The following is a 27,190-nucleotide window of genomic DNA, read 5'->3' on the forward strand; positions in this document are numbered from 1 at the left end:
GACTGGAGGGGATATGAGAGATGTGTGCATACTGAGATGAGAGGGGTGGGGGAAAGTGAGGGGGGATTGTGAGAATTCTTACCCCCCGCCCCCCCCCCCCCTCACCCAGCTGACAAGAACACTGTCAACCAAAGGCCAGCATAGAGATGTTCCCAAAGCCCCCCTTCCCACCCCTCACTCTCCGGAGCCCACCCTCCGAGATGTGCTGCTTGATCTTGTCTCCATGGTGCTGGTCCGCCCCCACTTGTGCCATTGTTGCTGTGATCTCGGCAGGTTCTGCATCATTCAGTCTCCTCTCATTAATGTCTGAGGACAAAGGGCTGCTGGTTTTAAACCGCTTGCCCCAACCCATTCAGGCTGGTTCGGAAGCGCAGCTCAGAGCAGCTCTCGAGAGTTTCCACAATTAATCCCCGCTTCCTTTCACAGCACAGCGCAAGCTTCTTTCAAATGACAAAGGCATTGTTGTGATGTCAGGGGGCAGGAATCCTTCAGTGGGGGAGGTGCCGTTTGCAGCACACACATACGTGGTTTTTAAACTCTCCCAAAGTTAGTGCTCGTCCCCTCCCCAACCTCTCTGAGCTCTTGGATTCCTGACTGTTTCATTCCTGAGATCTCCCCCTCATTCATTGCCCCTGAGAGTTTGGACAGTCACATATCCCCCCAACAGGAACTAACAAGGTATTGATGGCACATCATTTGGTATTGTTTTTATTATTGTCACGAGTATTGAGATTCGCACTTGTGTGTGCTATCTAGGGCAGACCATCCCACACAGGAGTATAAAAGAATGTGCAAAAAGATAAAAGAAAGGTGAGGTAGGGAGAGTTTAAAGCAGTTTTTTTACACAGATCTTGGGTGTTGCCGGGGGCTGTGGTGGAGGCAGATATAATAGCGATAATGATATGATAGTTTAAGAGGTTTTCGGATAGGCACATAGATATGCAAGCAATGGAGGGATATGGATTAAGTGCAGGCAGGTAAGAGTTTGTCTTGACATTATGTGTGACATAGACATCGTGGCCCAAAGGGCATATTCCTCTGCTGTACAGTTCTATGTTCTAAACAGTGGGCAAAATATATTTACAGCTGCAGTTAAAGTGCAGATTTTTAAAAAGTGCAACGGCCACAATGAGGTAGATTGGAAGATTGGGAATACATCCTTGGCCTGAGAGGACCTTTCAATAGACAAGTAATAGCAGGAAAGAAGCTGCCACAGCCAGACATAAAAACAGTTTTTATCCACAAGTAGTTGCTCTACTCCAGTGGTTCCCGACCTTTCTTAGTTCATGGCCCCGTTGGGCTCTTTAATTTTTCTGTGCTCCCTCCCCCTCCCCCCCTGACATTATTAGCGGAAAAAAAGTGGCCCCCTTCATTGAACCTGTGGCCCCGAAATCCCCATTTTTTTCTGTGGCCCCCCTGAAATTTGCCATGCCCCTATGGCCCCAGGTTGGGAATCACTGCGAGAATACGCCACAGCCACAAATCTGTAGCCTCCCTTTGATCTGGTATTTTGTTGGTTCACATGCATGATCAATGGTGTTTTATCATTAATGTTTTATTATTATTAATGTTTAGTGTTTTCTGAGTCATTCGTAACTGTATGTCATGTTGTTACTTATGGGCAGAGCACCAAGGCAAATTCCTTGTATGTGAATACTTGGCCAATAAACTTACTTACTTACTTCTGTAACTTGTGCTACATGATTTCAAGCTTTTGTATCTTTGTGTTGTCATTGGTGAAATGTTAATCCTGAGGTTTGGGGTCCAATTAGGGGCATGCTTGGCCACTACAGGGGGCATTTAGGAGCCACCCGCATGGGAGACTGGAGTCACAAGGAGTCCTAACCGACTGAGGGCAGATTTTTTCTCCTGAAGGACGTTAGTGACCTTGATCTCTTTACAAGGCAATCTGCTACATCTCATGCTCCACATAAAATTGTGAAAGGCGTAGATAGGGCAGGCGGTCAGAACTGACAAAGACCAGAGACCATAGCTTTAAGATGAGTGGGAAAAGTTTAAACCAGTGTGGGGCAAGGGTTTTTTCATACATAGAGTGGTGAGTGCCTGGAACACACTGTCAGAGGTGATGGTGGACACAGATATGATCATGGCATTTGGGTAAGCACATGAATATATAGGGAATGGAGGGGGTCATAGAGTTATAGAGTGATACAGTGTGGAAACAGGCCCTTTGGCCCAACTTGCCCACACCGGCCAAAATATCCCAGCTACACTGGTCCCACCTGCCCGTTTTTTATCAATATCCCTCCAAACCTGTCCTATCCATGTAACTGTCAAACGATTTCTTAAATGTTGGGATAGTTCCTGCCACAACTACCTCCTCTGGCAGCTTGATCCATGTACCTACCACCCTTTGTGTGAAAATGTTACCCCTCAATTTCCTATTAAATCTTTTCCCCTTCACCTTAAACCTATGTTCTCTGGTCCTCAATTCACCTACTCTAGGCAAGAGACTCTTGCATCTGCATCTTCCCAATCAATTCCTCTCATGAGGGGTATGGATCACATACAGGCAGAGGTTTCACCTGGTTAACTTGGCATCATGTACAATGGACATTGTAGGCTAAAGGGCCCATTCCTGTCTGGTTTTATGTTCTGCAAACTGAAACAACATTGTTCCCTTCCCTTCATAGATGCTGCCCGTCCTGCTGAGTTCCTCCAGCACTTTGTTTGTCATTGAAGATTTCAGCATCTGCAGCCTCTTGTGTCTCCATTGAAATGACTGCCGTTAGGATGGGAGGTGGGGTATTTGTTGGGTACATGCTCCAGTAGCTCAGTGCTGTTATAACATCTCACAGCTCAGCCCCATACATTGATTTCTCCAACTTCAAGTAACCCTAGATGTCCCTCTCTCCCCACCATAGTTCTCCAACTCGTTTCACTGTCCTCCTCATTCATTTTACTGATTGTATGCCTCGTTGCCACCTTCCTCTCAGCCATCAATGAATCATTCTACATTTCCTTAATCAACGTCTGCTCTGATCTGTCCTTTTCACAGCTTACATTCTCTTTGTACCCTCCCACATTAGTTTCCCCTCTCATGACATCGACTTCTCCTCATTCTCCTTGCTGTCTCCTCCCGAAGAAGGGTCCTTTTGTCCCCACCCACCCCCACCCCTGATCAGTCTGAAGAAGGGTTTCGGCCCGAAACGTTGCCTATTTCCTTCGCTCCATAGATGCTGCTGCACCCGCTGAGTTTCTCCAGCTTTTCTGTGTAACCTTAGTTTCCCCTCTCCTGACTCTCAGTCTGAAGAAGGGTCTCGACCCGAAACGTCACCCATTCCTTCTTTCCAGCGATGCTGCCTGTCCCGCCGAGTTGCTCCAGCATTTTGTGTCTATCTTCTTGTACAGCTTGTTTGTGTTGGGTTTACGCTCACAGCCCAGCTGGGGAACTAGTTTGCTGCCTGCCTGCTGATTTGACTAATCTATGGTTGGCGAGGTATTTAATTAGTTCCTTTGATGATATCACAAGGTTGTTGAGCTATGATCAGGAATCACAATGCCGTGAGATTAACCCTGAAAAGACAAGATGAACTTTATCCTGTATCCGTTTACGGTGGATGGCTTGACTGTAATCATGTATATGGTCATTCCGCTAACTGGATAGCAGGCAACGACAACAAAAATCACCTGAAGCCCCCCTTGGGGTCTGTTCCAGGTACGTGACCCACCTGTGGGCCTGTTCTCAGGTACATGAACCAACTGTTGTCCTATCCCGGATACCTGCGCCATCCATGGGTCCATGCCAGGCACCTATATCCCCTGTTGGCCTATCCCCAGGTACTGGTATCACCTGTAGGCCTGTCTACAGATACATGACCCTCGTGGTGGCCTTCCCCAGGTGCCTGTATCGCCTGGGAACCTGTACACAGGTACCGGTACCACGTGTGTGTGTGTGTGTGTCTGCAGGTACATGTCCCACCTGTGGTCCTGACTTTGGTACCTGCACCACCCGTGGATGTGTCCCAGATACCTGTGTACCACATGTGGGCTTGTCTACAGGTACTTTATGCACATGTGGATCTGACCCAGGTACCTGTCGGCAGGTGACGTCCTGCCGCGACTCCGCCCCGGGGGCGTGTATGGGACGCGGCGCCTCCCACACCTGGCGGCGGCGGCGAGGGCGCGGTCACTGAGTTACCTGGAGCAGCGCGGAGGTCAGCGGCCGCGGTGAGTCTAACATCTTGCTGGCTCCGACTCCGACCGCCGGGGAGCGAGCACTGGTACACGGAGCGGGCCTTCCCTCCATTCATCCACCCAACTATCCCTCTCCACCCCCCCCCCCTCTCTCTCCCCCCCCCCCCCCCCCCTTCTCTCTCTCTCCCCCCCCCCCCCCCCCCCCCCCCCCTCCCTCCCCCCCCCCCCTCTCCCCCCCCCCCCCACCCCCCCCCCCCCCCCCCCCCCCTCCCCCCCCCTCCCCTCCCTCTCTCCCCCCCCCTCCCCCCCTCTCTCTCTCCCCCCTCTCCCTTTCCCCTCTCTCTCCCCCATCTCCCTCTCTCTCTCCCCCCATCTCCCCCCTTTTCTCCTCTCCCCCCCCCCCATCTCTCTGTCCCCCTCCCTCCCTCCATCCCTCCATCCAACCAACTGGATCCGAATTGGAGGAAACTTCGGATCTATCAACAAACTTTGGGTGTGTGGCTGAGCTGCCTCTTCTGGCTTGCTTCAGTTAGGGCAATGGGTGAGACATGAACCGGAGAAGGGGATAGGGACTGAGGGGAAATAGGTGAGGCTGGGACGGAGGTGAGGCTGAGGGAGGGGTAGTGGTGTAAGGCAGGGACTGAGGGAGCGTAGAGCAATGAGGCAAGGACTGAGGACAGGGAATGGAGGGGGGGAGGGGGGGGTGACTGAAGGAAGGGTAGAGTAAGGAGTTAGTGAGTGAGGTGGGTACTGAAGATGGGGGGGGGGGGTTGAGGCAGGTACTGAGGGTGGGGCCGTGGAGCGAAGCAGGGACTGAGTGAGGGGGGTAGTGGGGTGAGGCAGGGACGGAGAGATTGGCGGGGGGGGGGGCTGGTATGGTGGGCACTGAGGGAAGGGTAGGGGGGCGAGGCAGGGACTGAGGGAAGGGTAGGGGGGGGGGGTGAGGCGGATACCGAGGGTGGGGCACCAAGGAACAGCAGATGACGAGGAAACAAAACAATACAGAATAATTAAAGCAGGATCCGTCACTGCCACATGACAGAGTAGAGGCCAGGCTGGGGTGTCTGGGAATTGTCAGCGTTCCTGATACAATGAGATGGGACTCGGGGCCGACAATGAATGTCAGGCGCACATCAGCTTGGAGAGGGTGACGCTGTGGTATCACTGACTCTGGCCTGGTTACAAGGTTTATGGGGAAGGCAGGAGGAGAGGGTCAATGAGAGGAAACAGGCCCTTCGGACCCACTGCTGACCAAGGTGTCTGTCTCAGTTGGTGTCATTTGCCTATGTTTACCCCTTATCTCTGGAGTGGGTCAAACCACTTCAGTGATATGAGATTGGAGAGAGAGTGAGATGACTGAGGTATGGCAGCAGATGTATTAAACGGTAAACAACTGTGGTGTCTGGTGGGGATTGGACACACCGCTGGCAGCTGCTGATGTATAAATTCAGTGATCGGTAGCTGATATTGGAAATCTGAAATATAAAGAGAAAATGCTGGAAATCTCAGCGGGTCAGGCAGCATCTGTGGAGGATTTCTCTGGCAGTCTGTTTTTTTACTACAGATTCCAGCATCTGCAGTCTCTTGTGTCTTGGCTCTTTGCTGCTTGACCTGCTGAATGTTTTCGGCGTTTTCTGTTTGTGATCTTAATAGTGATTTTTAAAGTTCATGTTGACTGAGAATAATCGAATCAGCTCTTGTCTGATGAGCAGTGAGTACTGCAGTGTGGTGGTTCTCCATAACATTGTGTCTCGGAATCGAACGAGGGAACCATTTCGGATTCAGTAGCAAGTGATGAACCGGAATTAGACGGCCTGTCAGTGTGCGAATATTTATCAAATAACAACAAATATTAAGTGATGGAAATGGGATGCATAAAAGTCTATGCTAATTCTGGGCGCATAGCAACAAAATGCAGATGTTGGGAGCCGAAACAAAAATCGGAAGTGTTGAAGATACAAAACAGGTCAGGCAGCTTTAACAGACAAACATTAACAGATAAAGTTAATGTTTTGGGATAAAAATCCTTTCTCAGAACTGGGGTGGGTTTTTTTTTAAATCGCATTTAGTGTCATAGTCACATATTGTGGATGAGTTGGTGCCCTATCCATGCCGACAAACATAACCAAGTTAAGCTGATCCATTTGCCTAGATTTGGCCCCTATCCATCAAAGCCTTTCCCATCCATGTACCTGCCTGAATGCCTTTTAATTATTTTATTGTACCTGCCTCAACTACATCCAGTGGTAGCTCGTTCCATCACCCTCTTGGTGAAAAAGTTGCCCCGCAGGTACCTGTTAAATCTTTCCACACCAATCTTAAACCTATGCCTTCTAATTCCTGATTCCCCAATCCTGGAAATAAATAGTGTGCATGCTTTTCCCCTCGTGATTTTATACCCCTCTGCAAGATCACCCCTGAGTTTCCTATGCTCCAAGGAATCAAGTCCTAGCCTGCCTCATCTCTAACTACAACACAGCCCCATGAGTCTTAGCAACATCCTTGTAAACCTTTTCTGCACTCTTTCCAGCAATGGCAGTCAGTCTCAATCTGATGAAGGGTCTCGACCCGAAAAGTCGCCTATTCCTTTTCTCCAGAGATGCTGTCTGAACCGCTGAGTTACTCCAGCATTTTGCGTCTATTTTCGGTGTAAACCAGCATCTGCAGTTCCTTCTTACACATATTACTCCAAATGTGGCCTCGCCAACTTCTTGTACAATTGCAACATAACATCCCAAATTCTATACTCCTATGAACGGCAGCTAGCCAAGGCCTTCTATTATCACCTTATCGACCCTCAACGACACTGTGTACCTGCACTCCTAGATCCCTGTGTTTTAAAAAGACTCCCAAGGGCCCAACCTTTCACTGTGAAGGTCCTGCCGTGGTTCGACTCCCCAAAACACAACACCTCGCAGCTGATCAAGATCCCGCTGTAAATCTTGCTAACTCACTTCACTGTCTCTGATGCCTCCTGTCATCTGCAAACTTACTAACCATTCGAATAAAAGACCATTGTCGTGAAAGACGCTCTGTTATATCGCCACTTTGTCACTGACTTCCAGTGTTTCTGGCTGTCACTCGTTACTTTTTTGCACATCTTTCATTCATTGTTCTTCAATCTCTTAACATCATCGCCTGTATGTTCAAGAAGGAACTGCAGATGCTGGAAAATCGAAGGTAGACAAAAGTGCTGGAGAAACTCAGCGGATGAGGTTATCACCTATATAGAAACTAGGTGCAGGAGGAGGCCATTCGGCCCTTCGAGCCAGCCCCACCATTCATTGTGATCATGGCTGATCGTCCCGTATCAATAACCCGTGCCTGCCTTCTCCCTATATCCCTTGACTCCACTAGCCCCTAGAGCTCTATCTAATTCTCTCTTAAATCCATCCAGTGACTTGGCCTCCACTGCCCTCTGTGGCAGGGAATTCCATAAATTCACAACTCTCTGGGTGAAAAAGTTTGTTTTTTTCCTCACCTCAGTCTTAGAAACATAGAAACATAGAAATTAGGTGCAGGAGTAGGCCATTCGGCCCTTCGAGCCTGCACCGCCATTCAATATGATCATGGCTGATCATCCAACTCAGTATCCCGTACCTCCCTTCTCTCCATACCCCCTGATCCCCTTAGCCACAAGGGCCACATCTAACTCCCTCTTAAATATAGCCAATGAACTGGCCTCAACTACCCTCTGTGGCAGAGAGTTCCAGAGATTCACCACTCTCTGTGTGAAAAAAGTTCTTCTCATCTCGGTTTTAAAGGATTTCCCCCTTATCCTTAAGCTGTGACCCCTTGTCCTGGACTTCCCCAACATCGGGAACAATCTTCCTGCATCTAGCCTGTCCAACCCCTTAAGAATTTTGTAAGTTTCTATAAGATCCCCTCTCAATCTTCTAAATTCTAGAGAGTCTTAAATGACCTCCCCTTTATTCTAAGACTGTGTTCTGGACTCGCCCAACATTGGGAACGTTTTTCTCGTTTCCCTTATCCCTAACCAGTGTGAAGAAGGGTCTCGACCTGAAACGTCACCCATTCCTTCGCTCCAGAGATGCTGCCTGTCCCGCTGAGTTACTCCAGCTTTTTGCGTCTCTCCTCGGTTCAAACCAGCTCCTTCCCACGCGGTGTTTGTAAGAAGGAACGCCAGATGCTGGAAAATCGAAGGTGCACAAAAATGCTGGAGAAACTCAGCGGGTGCAGCAGCATCTATGGAACGTTCCGTTGCCTATCTCCTTCGCTCCATAGATGCTGCTGCACCCGCTGAGTTTCTCCAGCATTTTTGTGCACCTTACCACACAGTGGTCGGCTCAGTGTTTGGTGTCAATCACTGACTTCCCAGTGGACTGGGCGTGTCGGAGCAGTGGGAGGTGTTGCAGAGAAACTCACTGGTGACGCAGAGACAATCTCCCCTCCGCCAGTCGTGAGCTGTATTGCATGCACTTGCTGGCAAATACCTTGACCAGCGAAGGGGAAGTGGCAACATCAAAAGGAGCTAGGAGCAGCGGACAAAAAGGACTGAAGCCTGCACGGATCCCGGTGTGTGGACCTTAAAAAAAGTAACGGCCGTCGGTGACAAACGAGAAAGTAAGAGTGGGGGATAGGGAGGGAGGGAGGGAGGCAGAATCTTGCCACATTTTGTGTTGCTCCTCGGATAGTACTTGGTGAGGCCGTAGACTTTGCCTCCCCGACTTGCTGCGCGGCACAGAGTGTTGGATCTGCTTCCGTGTTTCACCGGGAAAGCAGTGATAATGTTCCCGAAATCCCAAGGACACTTTTACTGAATCGCGGGCTGGGACTTGGTAGCATTAACGTAAGGTGCACAAGATCACGAGGGGGCATGGATAAAGCGAGACGATTCTAAAACTAAAGGGCACAGGCTTAAGGTGTTATGGGAGAGGGAAACTTCGGAAAAGTTTTTCACACTGGGGGTCATCGGTATCTGCTATTAGCTGCCAGAGGAGTTATCACTTTTAAAGGACATTGGGACAAACTTATGGATGGGAAGAGTTTAAAAAGCTAGGGGCCAAATGTAAACAAATGAGACTAGCTTAGTTTGCATAGGCAAGGTGAGCTGACGGGCCTGTTTCCATGCTATCCAACTCTATGCCTCTTATATAAGCAATATAGGATGGATGGGGGAAACAGTGAGGGTGAGTTGTGACGTGTCACCTGGATTGGATGATTTCCAGGGGCAGACGTCAATAGGAAATGGCAGAGAGCGTCACACACAACACAGGTGTAACTTTACAAACTTTTGTCGTTCAGGAATTATTCCTGTAGAATTCCCTGTTCTGAAAGTGAGGGGGGAAACGTTGGGAATTGTTCAGAAATACTGTCTTGTTGGAAAATGGTATGGAGTTTATAACTGAGGGTAGTTTGACCAAGCTTCTCGAATGTTTACAACTTGTGAGTAAACTCCAGCGTGGATTTGTAAAGGACTGGCAAAGCTGAAGTGGTGACTTCGGACAGGACAAGAGCCGTGTGTGGATGTTAGTTACATGGAGAACTGGAAGCCCACGGGAGGCTTTTAGCAAAGTGTATAAAATGGGAGCTGGGCGGAACAGCAGCAGGTGGAACATGGAGTCCAGCTGAGGTTGCTCTCCCTCCTTGTTCGTCAACGACTTTCTGAGGTTGACTGCAATTTGAAAGGGTGAGGGGTGATTTGAGGGAGGTTTTTGAAATGCTGAAGGGATGAAAGGGTGGTCAGAAAGAAAGTGTGTTGGAAAGAACTGCAGGTGCTGGTTTAAATCGAAGATGGAGACAAAATGCTGGAGTAACTCAGCTGGACAGGCAGCATCTTTGAAGAGAAGGAATGGGTGACGTTTCAGGTCGAGACCCTTCATCAGACGCAAATGTGAGCTAGTGCTTCAGGAGTTTCAGTCTGACACAGACACAGAGTTGGAGAATGTGGATCGTGCTCCACTATGGTTGATACCAAAGTTCGGTTGTCAGTGTCAAGGTTGAAGTTTCCCCAAACTTCTGCAAACCGAAGGTTTAAAGGGATTCTGAGAAAGGTGGGGGAGGTGGAGTGGATGACAGCTCTCAGTAAGTGGGGAAGTCGTGTTGCAGCTTCATAAAAATTTGGTTAGGCCACATTGTGTGCAGTTCAGGTCATCCCATTGTAGGAAGGAAGTGGAGGCTTTGGAGAGGATGCGTAAAAGGTTCACCAGGATGTTACCTGGATTAAATAATCATAAAAGGTTCACCAGGATGTTACCTGGATTAGATCTTTATGGATTATGGAAAACTTGGATTGTTTTCTCTGGAACGTTCGTTGATTGGAGACCTATTATGAAATGATAAGGGGCAAAGATAGGGTAGGCAGTCATAACTCTTTTCCCAGGGTGGAAATGTCAAAGATTAGAGGGCATAGCTTTAAGGTCAGAGGGGAAATGTGTAAAGGAGATGGTGGGGTAAGGTTTTTTTTACACATAGTGGTAGATCCCTGGAATCATGTTCCAGGGAGGGGAGTGGAAACGGATACAATAGTGGCGTTTAAGAGGGTTTTAGACAAACAACTGGAATGGGCAGATAATGGAGGGATATAGATATGTGCTTCTTCTTCTTCTTGCGTATGTGCACAGTCTAAAGTTGTAGGACAACTTGTTCTATTTGATCTTATTTGACTGTGCATGCCGGGTTGATTGCATTAGTCAAAACAGGGCAGACCACGTGAAGGTTGCAATCTTCCACCCCACAGATATGTGCAGGTAGACATGATTATTTAGATTGGCATCAGTCAGCAGAGACAGAGTTGACTGAAGGGCCTCTTCCTGTATTTTAAACTGTTATATTTGAACAAGACTGATATATGAAAGGTTGATTGAGAGAGTTTGTTTGCCGGATGGTGCAGACATGATGGGCCGAAGGGCCTGTTCCTACAGCTGCTGTGCCTAAGTAGCAGCACAGGTGAGGGGCTGGATGTCCTGATATTCCTGTGAGGATATCCCCTCTCCCTCCAGCCTTTTCTTTTGACATTGAGGTTTGCAAGAGGTTGCTTTGATGTGAGGAGGTCGCACTGCCCTGGTGCAGATTCTGTTCTTGACTGTACAGCCATCGTTCAGAGCCAGCCTTTGTATGTGTGTGCGTGTGCGTGTGTGTGTGTGTTGGCAGTGAACAGCAGCACCTGCCCCACACGGCAGAACTTAAACAGCCCTGGCTGCAGCCCACAAGGTCCCCTGTGCCCATCACACGGACAAACACCATAACTTGCCCCAAACTGGCACGGACTCCCTGTAAACAGCCGGGTCAGGAGAGGACGGAGTCAACAGGTGATGGGAACACTACAGGCATGGATCCTGTATAGCAATGTGGGAGGGGGTGTACTGTGGGAGGGGGTGTACTGTGGGAGGGGGTGTACTGTGGGAGGGGGTGTACCGTGGGAGGGGGGTGTACCGTGGGAGGGGGTGTACCGTGGGAGGGGGTGTACTGTGGGAGGGGGTGTACTGTGGGAGGGGGGTACTGTGGGAGGGGGTGTACTGTGGGAGGGGGTGTACTGTGGGAGGGGGTGTACTGTGGGAGGGGGTGTACTGTGGGAGCTCCACAACATGGATGGTGTGTTCAGTACAAATGGTTGCCTGCTTTCTTCCCGTGAGCTTTGAACTGGCACCAGGATCCGGTTCCTACACATCCTGCATGTGACCTGCTGTCAACAATCACAAGCGCATGTGGAAACGCCCCCCTGTTGCCCGCGCCCCCTCCCTCGTACACAGGTTGTGCCTCACCCGAATGGAATGTTCTGTCGAAACTCCTGTTGGTATTGGTTTATTATAGTCGCGTGTAGCTGGATACAGTGAAGAGCTTTGTTTGTGCGCTATCTATGAATGCAATCGTCACACATGAGTACAACAGGTAGTGCAAAGAGAACCAGACCTGAGCGCAGGATATAGTGTTACAGCGTTATAGGGTTACAGTTACAAAGATAGTGCGGATAAAAAAAATGGCAGGTTGGAATGAGGTCGTTTGGAAGATCAGGACTACACCCTAGCCTATGGATGTATAGTTTGGTTAGTTTATTGTCATGTGTACCGAGGTACAGTGGAAAGCTTTTGTTGCATACTAAATAAGGAAGGACAATGATGAAGACACATGTTCCTGAAACTGGTGCTACACATGTTGTCAAACTGTTGTATCATCTGCCCAACAGGAGAGGGGCGAAGAGGGAATGACCGGGAAGTGAGTGGTCCTTGATTATGTTGGCTGCTTTCCCGAGGCAGCATGAAGAATGTGAGAGTCTGGCACTAGAGGTCATAACCTCAGAATTAAAGGATGTTCCTTTAGGAAGGAGGTGAGAAGGCATGTCTTTAGTCAGAGGATGGTGAATCTGTGAAATTCCTTCCCACGGAAGGCTGTGGAGGCCATCGATGGATATTTTAAAAGCAGAGATAGATAGATACTTGATTAGTACGGGTGTCAGAGATTATGGGGAAAAGGCAGGAGAATGGGGTTAGGAGGGAGAGATAGATCAGCCATGATTAAATGGCGGAGTAGACTAGATGGGCCAAATGGCCTAATTCTGTTCCTAACAGAATTATGACCTTGCAACTTATGACCTTATGAAGTGTAGATGGAATCGACGATGGAAAATCTGGTTTGTGTCTTACCTTCCACTACCTGCAACCTCCGGCAACCACCTTCAACTAGCATCGCAACCGGCTTCAACTAATAAATTACCGATTTTTAAAACGGCAACCTATTTTTAGTCGCGGCCGGTTTTGAATTTTTTGAAATAATCGCCAGAACATAGAAGAAGTGGAAACCACTTTCAACCATTAGGGAGACTGACGAAAACCTCTGGGAACCACACGGAAACCTTGGGTGGGGCGCAAAGTCTCCAGAGGTTTCTGTTCAGGTTTCCTATGTGGGACAGGGGCATATAGGTTTGTAGGTTAATTGGTGTCTGTGTAAATTGTCACTAGTGTGTTGAATAGAACTTGTGCAGGGTGATCGCTGGTTGGTGTGGACTCGAAGGGCCTGTTTCCACACTGTATCGTTAACTAAAAGACTGAGCAAAGTCCTGCTGCCTGTGTACTGACTACCCTGGGATCCGCGTGGGAGGGGAGAGGTAGAAAGAGTGGGGGGGGAGCGTGGTGGCAGGATCGCTGAGATGAAGGAGGAGGAGGAGAGGTGGCGTTGGGTCAACTGGTGCAACAGTCATGATAGTAAGCTGCACACGTGTGTCCTGTGTTGGCTCTACACGCATCCCTTGTTGTCTGTGCGTGTGTTGGGTGAGGGCAGAATTCTGGGCCAGTGCAGGGGAGGGAGATGATCTGTCTCTCCCCTTGGCACTGGGCCAGTGCAAGTGTACACACTGGCCCTAGGTGGGTCAGACCTGGGGTGGGTGTTGGCATCTCCTGCCCTCAGCACTGGGTCTTTAGGATGTTTCCTGCTTTTGTCTGTCCCTCCCCTCATTGCGGGGGTGTAGGGGTCCACGATGGATAGTAATGATCGGGACGTTTCATCCCATCCACAACGGTGGAGGGGAGAGCATCAGGAATACGAATAGTTACACTGGTCAGTTCCTCAGCTGCTGTCTGAGATTGGAAGCTCATCTCCCATCCCTGAGTCCCACATTTTCCTCTCACTCCACCCTCCCTCGTCCCAACTATCTCTGTGCTTCCACCCCCCCCCCCCCCCCCCCCCCCCCCCCCCCACATTCCCCCCCCCTACTCACTGGTTAAATTGATACCATGATAACCACAGCCTGTCTGATCAATGGACAAAGTTTGTCAGAAACTGGGCAAGTGGTGAGTGGTTAAAGATTACCCAGTTCGTCCATTTTGTTATCCTTACACAAACAGGGCGATTTCTCATTGACAGAGTGCATTCGCTGTTACCTATGCCAGCGTTTCTATTCTCCATTGGCCTTGAGAGGGGCCACAAAGCTGCACAGCACGGAAGCAGTCCCTTCGGCCCACCTCGTCCATGCTGACCAAGTTGGGATATTGGGCTGATCTCATTTGCTTGCACGTAGCCCATAGCTCTCTAATAGACATTTGGACACATGTATCATCAGGAGGGGTTTAGAAGTCCTAACTGTACCCACCTCTACAGCTTCCTATGGCAGCCCACTCTAGGTACAGACTGCCCTCTGATTGAATGGATTGCCCTTGACGTCCCTTGTAAATCCCTCTGCTCTCATCTTAAGCCTGTGCCCTCTAGTTTAAGAATCCTCCTCGGATAAAAAAACAGTAAGCTTTCACAGTATGTGTGCCCCTAATGATCTTGTGCACCTCAATAAGATCACCTCTATGGCTCCCATGGAAGAAAAGTCCCAGTCTAGCCATCTTCCCCCTGTAGCTCGAGCCCAGGTAACATCCTGGTGAATCGCTCTGCAGCCTTTCCAACGTAATGACATTCTTCCTCTAACTGGGCGACCAGAACTGCGCACAGTACTCCAGACGTGGTCTCACCAAGGACTTGTACTGTAATCTTCTAATTGACACTTTATCAAATATCTTTGCAAATGCATATACCCTCACATACGCTTGTTCCCTTCCCATCCACTTTCCCATTACATCTTCAAAGTACTGCTGTGCACGGTGGCGCAGCGGTAGAGTTGCTGCCTCACCGCGCCAAAGACCCAGGTTCAATCCTGACTATGGGCGCTGTCTGTACGGAATTTGTACGTTCTCCATGTGACCTCGTGGGTTTTCTCCGGGTGCTCCAGTTTCCTCCCACGTTCCAAAGACGTGCAGGTGTGTAGGTTAGTTGGCTTCTGTAAATTGCCCCTAATGTGTAGGATGTGAAAATGGGACAAGAGAACTAGAGTGTGGGTGATCGATGGTCAGTGTGGGGTTGAAGAGTCTGTTTTCACGTTGTATCTCTAAAAGGCAAAAGGATTTGAGTATAGGAGCAGGGAGGTTCTACTGCAGTTGTACAGGGTCTTGGTGAGACCACACCTGGAGTATTGCGTACAGTTTTGGTTTCCTAATCTGAGAAAATACATTCTTGCCATAGAGGGAGTACAGAGAAGGTTCACCAGACTGATTCCTGGGATGTCAGGACTTTCATATGAAGAAAGACTAGATAGACTCGGCTTGTACTCGCTAGAATTTAGAAGATTGAGGGGGGATCTTATAGAAACTTACAAAATTCTTAAGGGGTTGGACAGGCTAGATGCAGGAAGATTGCTCCCGATGCTGGGGAAGTCCAGAACAAGGGGTCACAGTTTAAGGATAAGGGGGAAATCTTTTAGGACCGAGATGAGAAAAACATTTTTCACACAGAGAGTGGTGAATCTGTGGAATTCTCTGCCACAGAAGGTAGTTGAGGCCAGTACGTTGGCTATATTTAAGAGGGATCAGGGGGTATGGAGAGAAGGCAGGTACAGGATACTGAGTTGGATGATCAGCCATGATCATATTGAATGGCGGTGCAGGCTCGAAGGGCCGAATGGCCTACTCCTGCACCTAATTTCTAAACTGTATTGTCGAGCGTGGAGTTGGGTGTTCAATGATGCTGCTGGGTTGAGCAACACTATGGGGAATGCACAGACTCCTCAAGCTGCCCAGGTCTGGAATGCAAAGCAGTCCTGGAATGTGACCGGTATTCTCCAGTTCCTGCCTCATCGCTCCATCACCGCTGACTTTGCTTCACCCTCCCCTCCCCGGCCCACGGCCTCTCCCTGCCCTCCAGCTGTAACCAGCAGGTTTGGTCACACTCTGTATAATGCTGGAGCCCTCACTGTGTGTGTGTGTGTGTGTGTGTGCGCTGATGTGTTGGGCCCAACACTGCCGTTAGACATTCCATCCGAACAGGCACAGGGCTTCTGCCCTTCACACTTGCTACTGGCAGGATGCTATTTGGCCCATCGATACGCTGCTAGCTCTCCGATCACCCCTTATCTCCCTGGCCCGCAAGTTGCTAACTCCCTCCCACCCTCCTGATTCTCTTCTGGAAGTTTCTGTTGAACTTTAGTGAAGGTTATATGGGCTGGAGGGGGATGGGAAAGGGTGTAGGGGGTGAGAGAGGGTTCCAGGGATTGGGAGAACTGTAGAGGCCTGATCGGTTTACAGAGATGGGCAGTGATGTAGGAGATAGGGAGATATGGAGTGATGATGTTGATACTTTATTGTCACGTACCAAGGTGCAGTGAAATATTTTGTTTTTGCATACAAAGCGTACAAACAAGTTGCCACAAGGTCACCAACAAAGTTACAAAATGTACCCATCCTTTCTTTGTGCCCCCCCCCCCCTCCCCCACATCGCGCCCCCCTTAGTTCAAGCTGGCTCTGTCCACCTCGGCCCAACTCCGATCTCGCTCTGACCCGCTCCAGCCTCGACCCGACTCGCACCAACCTGTGGGTGTCATGGGGGGGGTTAAAGGTCATATAACTTCCTGATTCATGTTCAATGCCCTGACTGCTGAAGGCAGGCGTACCAATACTTCTACACCACTCTATCCCCTGATGTTGCCAATTGCCAGAGCTCTCGACTTGGTCCTCAAGATCCCTCTGTATGTTAATGGTCCTCAGGCACCTGTAGTCTACTGTAGAAATCCCATCCTTCCTCCTCCCCCACCCTCCTCCTCACCTCTCCCACTGACCTCTCCTCTCCCCCCTCCCCCCCCCCCACCCACCCCTGTGTACTCTGTAAAGTGTATTTACTATGTACAAGGAGAAGGTGGCACTGGGTCACACAGCCGTGTCGGTTTGACCTGGTCTGAGTGACCATGATGTACCTGGGCAGTTTCCCCGACTGCTGGGTGGATGTCCTGTTGTCACAGCTCTGCTGGATGAGAGAGTTTAGTTGAGTTCATTGTCACGTGGACGGGGTACAGTGAAAAGCTTTTGTTGCGTGCTCGCCAGTCAGCAGAGAGACTAGATAGCTCTATAAAGCCTCTACAGAGCTCCATCAACCAGGGGTGACATCTAGTGTGTAGGATGGTGTTAGTGTGGGCGATGGCTGGTCGGACATCTCTCTCCTCCTCTCGTGGTCGTGATCGGGGTCGGTTGCGGGTGCTATATGAATGCAGTGCTGTTGTTGGATGGTTGTGTTGCTGATGCCCAGAGGCAGTGCCAGTGAGGGGCAGTCACTTGTGTGGTACCTGCAGAGGTGTGGGCACGAACCCGGGGGAGTGGGGGTGTGTGGGGGGTGGGGGGTGTGGGGTGGGGGGGAGTGGGGGGGTGGGGGGGTGTGGGGTGGGGGAGTGTGGGGTGGGCATGGACTTGCTGGGGGTTTGTGCGTATGGACATGCCGGTTGGGGGGGGGGGGGTGTCAGCATGGACACATGGATGAGGGGTTTGTGGGCACGGACTAGCGAGGGGGGGGCACAGACCCGCAGGAGGTGAAGTACGGACCCCAGGGATGTGAGTTGCAGCCTCGTTGGGTATGCGTTGGGGGGTGGGGGTGTATGTGGTGATGTGCTCTGCTTGTTGCTGACCACCCCCTGTGTTTCAGACAGTGCCTCTGGACCCCGGCCCCTGATGCTGGCTTGGAGAGGGATGGAGCTACGAGTGTGGGTGGACGCGGTGCTGTGGGTGGTCTGCGGCGTTACCCCAGAGACCAGCTGTCAGCAAGTGGTGATCGCACTAGCACAGGCCAGCGGTGAGTATGGGGAGCGTGGGTGGTGGGGTGGGAGGGGGGGGGAGGAGGAGGGTGGGGGAGGAGGAAGAATTTGATTTGTAAGAGGGTGGGTTGGGTAGGGAATTGGGATTGGTGAGGGGAGATGGAGGGTTGGGGGCGAGTGGATAGTCCAGTCACCACCCTGCTGTGAGGAACTGCTCGCCTTCTTCATGTAAAGTAAGGGTGCAGAAGAGGTTCACCAGATGTTACCTGGCCTTGAGTTATCCGGAAAGACTGGACAGGCTGGGACTCTTTTCCTTTGCAACGCAAGAGGCAGAGGGAGTGACCTCATTGTGTACAAGATCACGAGGGGCATGAAGAAAGTGAATGCTCGCAGTCTTTTCCTCAGGGTAGAGGATTCTAAAACTAGAGGGCACAGGCTTAAGGTGACAAGTGAGAAATTTAAGAGGACCTTCATGGCAGCATTTTTATTCATGGGGTAGTCCGTGTTTGGAATGAGCTGCCAGAAGAAGCTGTAGAAGCTTGGACAAGCCATTTGGACAGAGATATAGATCTGAAATATTTAGAGGGATATATGGACCAAATTCATGGCCCATGCTGAACATATCTGGATGCCGACTTGGTCAACATGGGCCATGAAATGGTCAACGGTTCCAGTCACTTCCTGACCACCTGACAGTGTCCAGTGGCTGTTTGGTTCAGTGCCCTTGGTTACCTCTTCCATGATCTCATTTGATGAGAACGACCCCCAGCCCCTGCACCCTCTCTGCATCTTGGGGTCTCCAGACTCTCTCCTCTGAGTCATAGGACATAGAAACAAACCCCTTGGCCTAACTCATCCATGCTGACCTAGATGTCCCATCCAAGTTAGTCCCACCTGCCTGCGTTTGCCCTGTTTCCCTCTAAACCTTTCCTATCCATGTACCCATCCAAATGTCTTTTAAATGTGGTTTTAGTACCTGCCTAAACTACTTCCTCTGGCAGCTCGTTCCCTATCCCCAACACCCTCAGTGTGATAAGGTTGCTGCTCAGGTTCCTATCAAAACTTTCCCCTTTCACTTAAATCTACGTCCTCTAGTTCTTGATTCCTCAACTTGGGGGGGGGGGGGGGGGAATGACTCTGTGCATTCACCATGTCTATTCCACCCGTGATTTTAAACACCTCTATAAGATCATCCCTCAGCCTCCTGCTGGGCAAGGGGTAAAGTCCTGGCCTAACCTATAGCTCTGGTGCTCAAGTCCTGGCAACATGCAGGTGAATCTAGCAGCTGATGCCTGACATTGTCCCCTCTGTGCCGCAGGTCAGACAGGCCGCTATGTGCTGGTGCAGAGTCTACGAGACACTGAGCGCCAGCTGTTGCCCACGGAATGCCCGATGCAGCTGTTGGCCAAGAGCGGGCAGTACGCCAACGATGTCCACTTCATGCTGCGCCGCACGGGCTCCGCTCAGTCTGAACGGCCAGTGCCGGACCCCAGCGGCCGGACCCAGACCCCCACCCCCCGCCCACACCGCCTTCCCCCTGCACAGACCCGCCCCGCCCCCGAAACGGCGGGAGCCGAAGAAATCGCTGTCCTTCACTGGCGGGGCGCTGGAGATCTCCCTGCGGGACAAGTGCAGGGCTAAGAAGGCGGGCGGGGAGGAGGGGGCAACGGGCAACCCCCCGCCCAGCAAGGACGAGCTCTTCAGGATGATCCTGAGGCAGCAGCAGAGGCTGCGGGAGCTGGCGGAGCGGCGGGAAAGCTGTGACTCGGAGACGGGGGTGCGGCAGTCGGAGGTGGAGGAGCAGGCAGCGAGGAGGAGCAAGGAGGAGCAGGCGGCGGAGCAGGAAGAGGAGAAGGACGAGGAGGAGGTGTGGGAGCGGGAGCTGAGGACGGAGCAGGAGCGGGAAGGGGAGCTGCAGCGGCAGCTGAGCCAGCTGCGGAGGAAGCTGCAGGACAGCGCGCAGCGGCTGCAGGGACTGGGCAGCAGAGAGCAGCTGCTGCAACAGGAGATCGGGCGGGAGGGCGAGAGAACCCGCAGGGCACAGCGCGCTGGGCATCACGGCACTGGGGTCCGTCTGCAGGCTGAGATCGAGGCCAAAATCCAGCAGAACCTCCAGATCCAGAACTCGATGGTGGAGGTGGAGAGGTCCCTGCAGGAAACTGAGCGCCGACTGCAGGTGAGAACACCCGGCTATATCGGGGAAAACCATCCACCGACCCCCAACCCTCAGAGCTATGTTAAACCAAGTGCACAGCAGGACCTGGGGAGTGTTGGAGAACAGAGGGATCTACAAGTACAAGGTGCTGCGAGTACTGAAAGTGGTGAGACAGGTGGGCAGGCTGGTGAAGAAGACATTTGTCACACTTGACTTCACTGGGAATAATATTGAGTTGGGACATGCTCAATCAGTTGTATGAATCATTGGTGAGACCACACTCGGAATACTGTGTTCAGTTCTTGTCACCCAGCTGTAGAAAAGATGTATTTTAAGTTTGAAAGGGTGCAGAAGAGATTCAACTGGATGTTACCTGGGCTTGCGGGCTTGAGTTACAGAGAGAGGTTGGTGAAGCTGGAACTTTCTTCTTTGGAGCGTAGGAGGCAGAGCGAGGTGTTGAGAGTGCAGGACCAGCCCTGGCAACCCAAGCTCAATGTCCTAATCAGTGAGTTAGCACCAGTTAGCATGCAACAAACGTTTTTCACTGTACCTCGGGACTGTGATAATAAATGAAACTAGTGTTCAAGGTTCAGCAGGTTCTGAGCTGCAGATGTGAGCTGGTGCGGGGTGGAGCTCTGCTGCCACACTGTGGTGTGGTCCAGCAACTGCAGGTAGTGTGTGGGGCCGTGCAGCCAGGGTTCAACAGGCATTGTGGAGCTGACCAGGACACTGCAGAACCACCCCCTGTGGTAAGGGCCATCTTTACGGACCGAGCAGATGGAGACGCGGGTAACATTCCATCCAACAGAAGCATTCCCAAATGCCACCTGCCTCAGCACCAGAGACCCAGGTTATTTCCTGACTATGGATGCTGTCTGTAAGAAGTTTGTACGTTCTCCCTGTGACCTTGTGGGTTTTCTCTGGGTGCTCTGGTTTCCTCCCACACCCCAAAGACCTACAGGTTTGTAGGTTAACTGGTTTCAATAAAATTGTAAATTGTCCTTAAGATTGAGTAGGAAAGTGTTAGTGTACGAGATGTTTGCTGGACTGAAGGGCCTGTTTCTGTGCTGTATCTCTAAAGTCTAAAGAAAAATAAAGTTTTTAAAAATGCAGGTGTGTACGGAAGGAATTCAAGTAATTAGGGGTGATTTTATTCATTGAAGAGTTTGGGCAAATCAAGTTGGCCAGGGAAACCATGAGGGGGAATGTTTCGAAGTACCGGCCAGCCAATGGGTATTTTCAACTTCAAGACTTGAAAGTCATTTATCGTGACAGGAGAACACTGACATCCTAACTTGCTGCAGCTTAACTGGTGCGTAAATGCAACGACACATAGATAATTGTACGATAATCAATATTAGAATAAATTAAATAACCATATTACCAGATGACCATATTAGTACAAAACCGAAGTCCGTAGTGAAACCAAAGATACGGTCCATGGGAGATCGTAGTTGCTGAGGTTAGTGTGTTCAAGAGCCTGATAGTTGCTGGGAAGAAGAATCTGCTGGTCATAGTTTTCAGACTCCAAAAAAAAAACCAGAATGCAGAATATGGTGTTATAGTAACTGTAAAACGGTTACCAAGAAAGTGCAGATAGAAACAATTGCAAGGTCGGCAATTAAGTGGGTTGGGAGATTCGGACTACACCCTAACGTATGGGAGAACCATTCAGTAGTCTGAATAGTCTTATAGAAACTTACAAAATTCTTAAGGGGTTGGACCGGCTAGATGCAGGAAGATTGCTCCCGATGTTGGGGAAGTCCAGGACAAGGGGGTCACAGCTTAAGGATAAGGGGGAAATCCTTTAAAACCGAGATGAGAATAACTTTTTTCACACAGAGAGTGGTGAATCTCTGGAACTCTCTGCTGCAGAGGGTAGTCGAGGCCAGTTCATTGACTATATTTAAGAGGGAGTTAGATGTGGCCCTTGTGGCTAAGGGGATCAGGGGGTATGGAGAGAAGGCAGGTACGGGATACTGAGTTGGATGATCAGCCATGATCATATTGAATGGCGGTGCAGGCTCGAAGGGCTGAATGGCCTACTCCTGCACCTAATTTCTATGTTTCTAAGTGGGGAAGAAGCTGCACCTAAATTTGATGGTACGTGCTATCAAGCTTTTATATTCTGCCTATATCCTGGGGGATTGGAGATGAGGGTATGAAAAGGTCCATGTTTATCAGCCGCTTTCCAAAGGTGCCGTGAGTTGTAGATTGAGTCGATGGTGGGGACTGGTCTTTGTGATGGACATCCACAATTATGTGTATTTTTCATGTGGACATCGGAGAGATGTTCCCAAACCAAGCTGCGATTCTCAGTGTGGATCCTGTTCCAACATGTCAGGTTCTGAGGAGTTTTCCATTGTGGGGCTATCTGACAGTGGGGGGCCAGCGAGAATCTGTTTCCTAGGGCAGTATAAAACTTGAGGGAGTTGGGTAAAGGTCAGGGTGGGGAAGTTTAAAGGGGATTTGAGGGGTGTTTGGAAGAGGTTTCCAGACTAGGCGCTTGAGTCAGGACCAGTAACAACATTTAAGAGGCATCTGGAATGGACTTGAATGAGCAGGGCGTGGAGGGATATGGAATTAATGCGGGCCAATGGGATTAGCACAGACCTGATGGGCCGAAGGGCCTGTTCCTGGGACTGTTTGAGTGGAGTGTGGGCAAGAGGGGCGTGGCGTTTCTGTTGCCTGAATCCTCCTGTTGCAGGCCAAGACGCAGGAGCTGGAGGAGTTGAACAAGGAGCTGCGACAATGCAACTTGCAACAGTTCATCCAGCAGACTGGGAACACTGGAGCAGAACGGCCCCGGAGCGAGGAAGAGCCGCTCTCAGATGACCCGCAGCCCGGCAGCCCCGCAGGTGAGGCCGCAGCCTGGCACCAGTGCAGCAGCTAGGGCAGAGCCCTACACCAGTGCAGCAGCGAGGCCAGAACAGTGAGGCCACAGCCTTGCACCCGTGCAGCAGCTAGGACAGCGTCCAGCACCAGTGCAGCAGCGAGGCCAGAACCCTGCAGCCTTGCACCTGTGCAGCAGCTAGGGCAGAGCCCTGCACCCATGGGCAGAAATCCCAGGGGGGAGGGGGGGGGGGGAATGTCCCCTCTGTGTTTTGAGAGGTGGGGGACAATTTCCCCCCCCCCCCCCCCACGTTTTGTAATCTGGACGTTGAAATTCGGTGGAAAATAAAATCAATTAAAAATCTCTGCTTCCCGCGAGGAGCGTCGATTGAACGAGAGAGACGTCGGTCAGCAGGCAATGGGGGTTGGGGGATGATGATTCAGCGCGAGGATTGGGGGAGGGAGGCGTCGGTCAGAGGTGGAAGTAGGGGGTGGGACTGAGGTACAAGCACGGTGATTGGAGGGGGGGAGATGTCCTGGTGGAGCAAAGATCACAGAGCGGAGCTTGAATTGGCCCGTTCGCGGGGCCTATCATCACCCAGTGCGGCTTAAAATCAGCCATGGGATTTTCCATCGCCCCACGGTAAAATTGCTGCGTCGAGGCAATCGATGCTCCCGATATTAAAGCCCCTACCGGGGGCTGGAAGATCCCGAGGCCGATTTTAAGCCGCGGCAGGCGATGAAAGCCCCCGTGAACCGGCCGATTCAAGCCCCACGATTCGGGGCGGTCGAAGCTGCTGTTGCTGGAGTTCGACATTGGTCAACAACCAGGGCAGCTCCTGATGTTACTGTCCACACGGCCCACGGCCAAAGCCTCCGAAGCCTTGCGCGCTCGTGTGTGTGTGTGTGGCTGCGAAGGAACTGTGTGTCCCCCCCCCCCCCCCCCCTGTTTTAACAGCGATTTCCGCGCCTGCCTGCACCAGTGCAGCAGCACAGGCAGTGCTGCAGACCTGGGGACTCCCAGAGACCAGGGTTCGAATCCCACTGCCCCTTCTGGGAATCTCAATGTAATTCACGGGAGAAACTTGGAATAAAAGGCTGGGCTTGGTGCTATTCACTAGGGAATGCTGGGCTGTGGTAAAGACTGCACCACAGCAGCGCCGGAGAGCCGGGTTCAATCCTGACTACGGGTACTTGTCTGTACGGAGTTTGTATGTTCTCCCTGTGACCCGCATGGGTTTTCTCCAGGAGCTCCGGTTTCCTCCCCACACTCCGAAGACGTACAGGTTTGTAGGTTAATTGGCTTTGGTAAAATTGTAAATTGTCCCGTATTTGTAGGATCGCATTGACTCGGTGGGCCAAATGGCCTGTTTCCGTGCTGTATCTCAGCTAAACCAGTTGCACAGGTCACCGGTCACTGTGCTGGAGATAGGCAGCAGATGCCTCGAGCCGTAGAGATGGTCATCTTGTCGGCACGGCCCAGAGGTCATGACCCCAAACACGGGAAGGTCAGAGTTATGCAGCTTAGCCACAGGCCCTTCAGCCCATTGAGTGTGTGCTGACCGCCGTACATCCATTGACTTCTCCCCCTAGAATCTCCACTCGCCAACACTGCGGGCGACGTACGGTGGCCAATTCACCCGCCGACACGCGTGCCCTTGGTGTGTGGGAGACCAGAGCCGACACTGAACATACAAACTCCACACAGACAGCGCCCAGGGCCGGGTACGAACCGGGTTCGCTGGAGCTGTCCCACTGGCGCAAGCTCTGGAGCCGCTTCCCCGGCCCAGCCGACCGACTCGCTCGCTGACCCGTCCGAACCGTCAACCCACGGGTGCGTTTTTCATGTTTCAGGATCGGACACCGCGACACGCCCGACCGCCATGCACTTCCTGGGAAACCCGCGAAACCTGCAGAACCCGCTGGTGTCGAGACTGAATCCGGGAGGTGTGTTCGTTTGAGCTGAGCAAGCGCCGGCAGCGTCCAGTCAGTGAGGGTGTCCGGAGCTGTGGCCACTGTCCGGCCAGTAACCGTGTCCAGTGGCTTGTGTTTGGCCAGGGATGGTGTCCAGCCAGTGGGGTATCTGGCCAATAGCCGTGCCCAGAGGCCAGTCTCCAGGCCCCTGACCACAGGTGTGGGCTGGGCTGAGGTGTGACATTTACACACGGGTGCAATGTTGCCCCACTGGGGCAGTGCCTGCACCACCCTGCCGCCATTCTTCGCCACACCCAATACCGTGCCTCTGAGTCAATCAGTGGTACTCACCCCACCCCCCCCCCCCCCCCCCTTGCCCCCCCTTGCGCCCCCCCCCCCTCCCCCGCGCACCCCCCCCTCCCCCGCGCACCCCCCTCCCCCCCTCCCCCCGCGCATCCCCCCCCCCCCCCTTGAGTCGACCCACCCTCAGAACACCCAGAAAAGCCATTCAGATCCTCAGTTGCCACATTCAGGGAACTATGGACTTGGAGCCCAAGGTGTACATTAATGTTATTAAGGACCTTGTCGTTAATTGTGTACTTTTGCCTCACATTTGACCTCCCAAACTACAACACCTCAAACCTGCTCGGATTAAACTCTATTTGCCATTTCTCTGCCCGTTTCTGTAGCTGATCTATATCCCGCTGTGTACTTTGACTGTCTTTCTCCCTGTCCTCAACTCCACCAATTTTACTACCCAACCCATCCATCGACATTTATGTCCAAGTTTATATAATATCACAAACGGCAGAGATCTCGGCACAGATCACTGCGGAACTGTGCTGGTCACAGACTCCAGCCAGATTAACACCCCTCCACCACAGTAATCTGCCTTGGCATCGTGTTTGGCTCGGACATTGTGGTCCGAAGGGGCCTGTTCTTGTGCTATACTGTTCTATACCTTCTCTTGGTAAGCCAGTTGTGAATCCATACGGCATGTAAATCCCATGTATCTTTTGAATCAGTAAAACACAAGGGTCTTCATCAAATGCCTTACTAAAATCCACCACCCCACGGTCATCGATCACCTTCATCCTCAGAAACCTCAATGAAGTTAGTAAGACTGGACCCGCCATGTACAAAGCCATGCTGCCTACCCATAAATTCTCCATTCCCTTCCAAATGAGAGGAAAATCCCATTCCGATGAATCCTCTCCAATAGCTTTCCGACCACTGACACGAGGCTCACTGGACTAGAATTCCCTGGATTATCTCCTTAAACAAAGGAACGACATTGGAACAACCTCTGAACATTCTGCCTCTGTCACCCCCATGCTGACTGGCTGTTGCAACCTGTATCTCTGTGGTCATATCCAGACGAGGTATCTGCTCCAGCAGAGTCGAGACCCCAGTGAATGCTGGTGGCCTGCAGCATCCAACCGGTGGCCTGCCTCACTGAAACCTTGGACCACCTCTCAGTAACCCACCCTAACACTCGACTTGGTGCCACACTGGGTGAGCATTCATTCCATGGCCAAGCCGCTCCGCCCTGCACTGCGGGAGAGACGCCTTACAAGGCTTGGCCTCCACAGCAGAGGGGGTGATGTGTTTAGAGGGAGGTTCCTCTAATGGTTGCTGCACGTTGGATTTTATATTTATGCGAGCACGTTAGGATCCAGTTAACCACTGAAGCAGAGACATGTTTACTTCCCCCGTCCACATAGCGACAGCCACTGGCGGGCTGGGACTAAAAATATTGGTTGCCAGGAGACAAAGGGGGCCCACCCACAACTACAATGCTACCATTTAACAGGGGCCCACTTGCCATCACTTGCTATCACTTCACCAGGGGCCCACTTGCCATCGGGCAAGCTGACACCCTGGTCAGTCCGCCACTGGTGACAGCTACTGGTCCCAAACTGTGGTTGGAACCTTCAACTCCTTCCTCTCCCCAATTCTACCTCTCCCTCCCTTCTTTACACCCTTCATTATCTCTCACCCTTCCTCTGCCCCATCTTTCTCTCCTTCCGCATTTCTACAATCTTCTGCAATCTCTCCCCCCTCTGCTGCTCCCCTCTTTCCCTCGCTTCCTCCTCCCTGTTCTACCTCTCTCTTCCCCTCCCCCTCCCCCCCCCCCCCCCCCCCCCCCTGCTCCCCCCCCCCCCCCCCCCGCTCTTCCCCCCCCCCCCCCCCCCCCCCCCCCATCCTCTTTGCATTCCATTGTTGGGGGAAATGCTAAAGCTATTTGATTGTTTGGTAAAACAAGTTAAAAAGAAAGCCTTTCTGTTGTAGTCAGGATAGATTATGAGAACAAAACCTATTTCTACACAAATAACACCTTCAATTTCCTATCCCAGTAACTTATTTACGTAATTTTTTTGTTTCAGAGTTCCCTCATTGGATAGTAGGTAGCTGACAAAAGAGGCAAAGAGGTGTTGAAGCTGTAATCCCCGTTCAGTTTGATAATGTTTTAAAATCAGATCACCCTGGGCTGGCTGGTGCACTGGGAGTGATTGCTCATTTGGCTGTCTCAGGAATGTGATGTGTGGAAGGTCGTGCCTGTCTCAAATGGTTCTGACATTATGTATTTTATGTTGAAAATAAAGAAAGATTGGAAACTG

At 51.3% G+C, this 27,190-nt stretch overlaps 1 protein-coding gene across 1 annotated transcript; it reads left to right on the forward strand.

The window, feature by feature from the left end:
- Positions 1–4,128: 4,128 nt before the first annotated feature.
- On the forward strand, positions 4,129–27,189 carry rassf7a (Ras association domain family member 7a). Its single transcript, XM_055649363.1, is given in 7 exon segments — positions 4,129–4,191; positions 17,560–17,706; positions 18,987–19,183; positions 19,185–19,844; positions 22,531–22,681; positions 24,510–24,602; positions 26,957–27,189. Coding segments are annotated over 6 exon segments (1,251 nt in total). The 5' UTR covers positions 4,129–4,191; positions 17,560–17,585; the 3' UTR covers positions 26,986–27,189.
- The last annotated feature ends 1 nt before the right edge of the window (position 27,190 follows it).

This window comes from Leucoraja erinacea, chromosome 18 (genome assembly GCF_028641065.1).
Source record: "Leucoraja erinacea ecotype New England chromosome 18, Leri_hhj_1, whole genome shotgun sequence".
NCBI lineage: Eukaryota > Metazoa > Chordata > Chondrichthyes > Rajiformes > Rajidae > Leucoraja > Leucoraja erinaceus.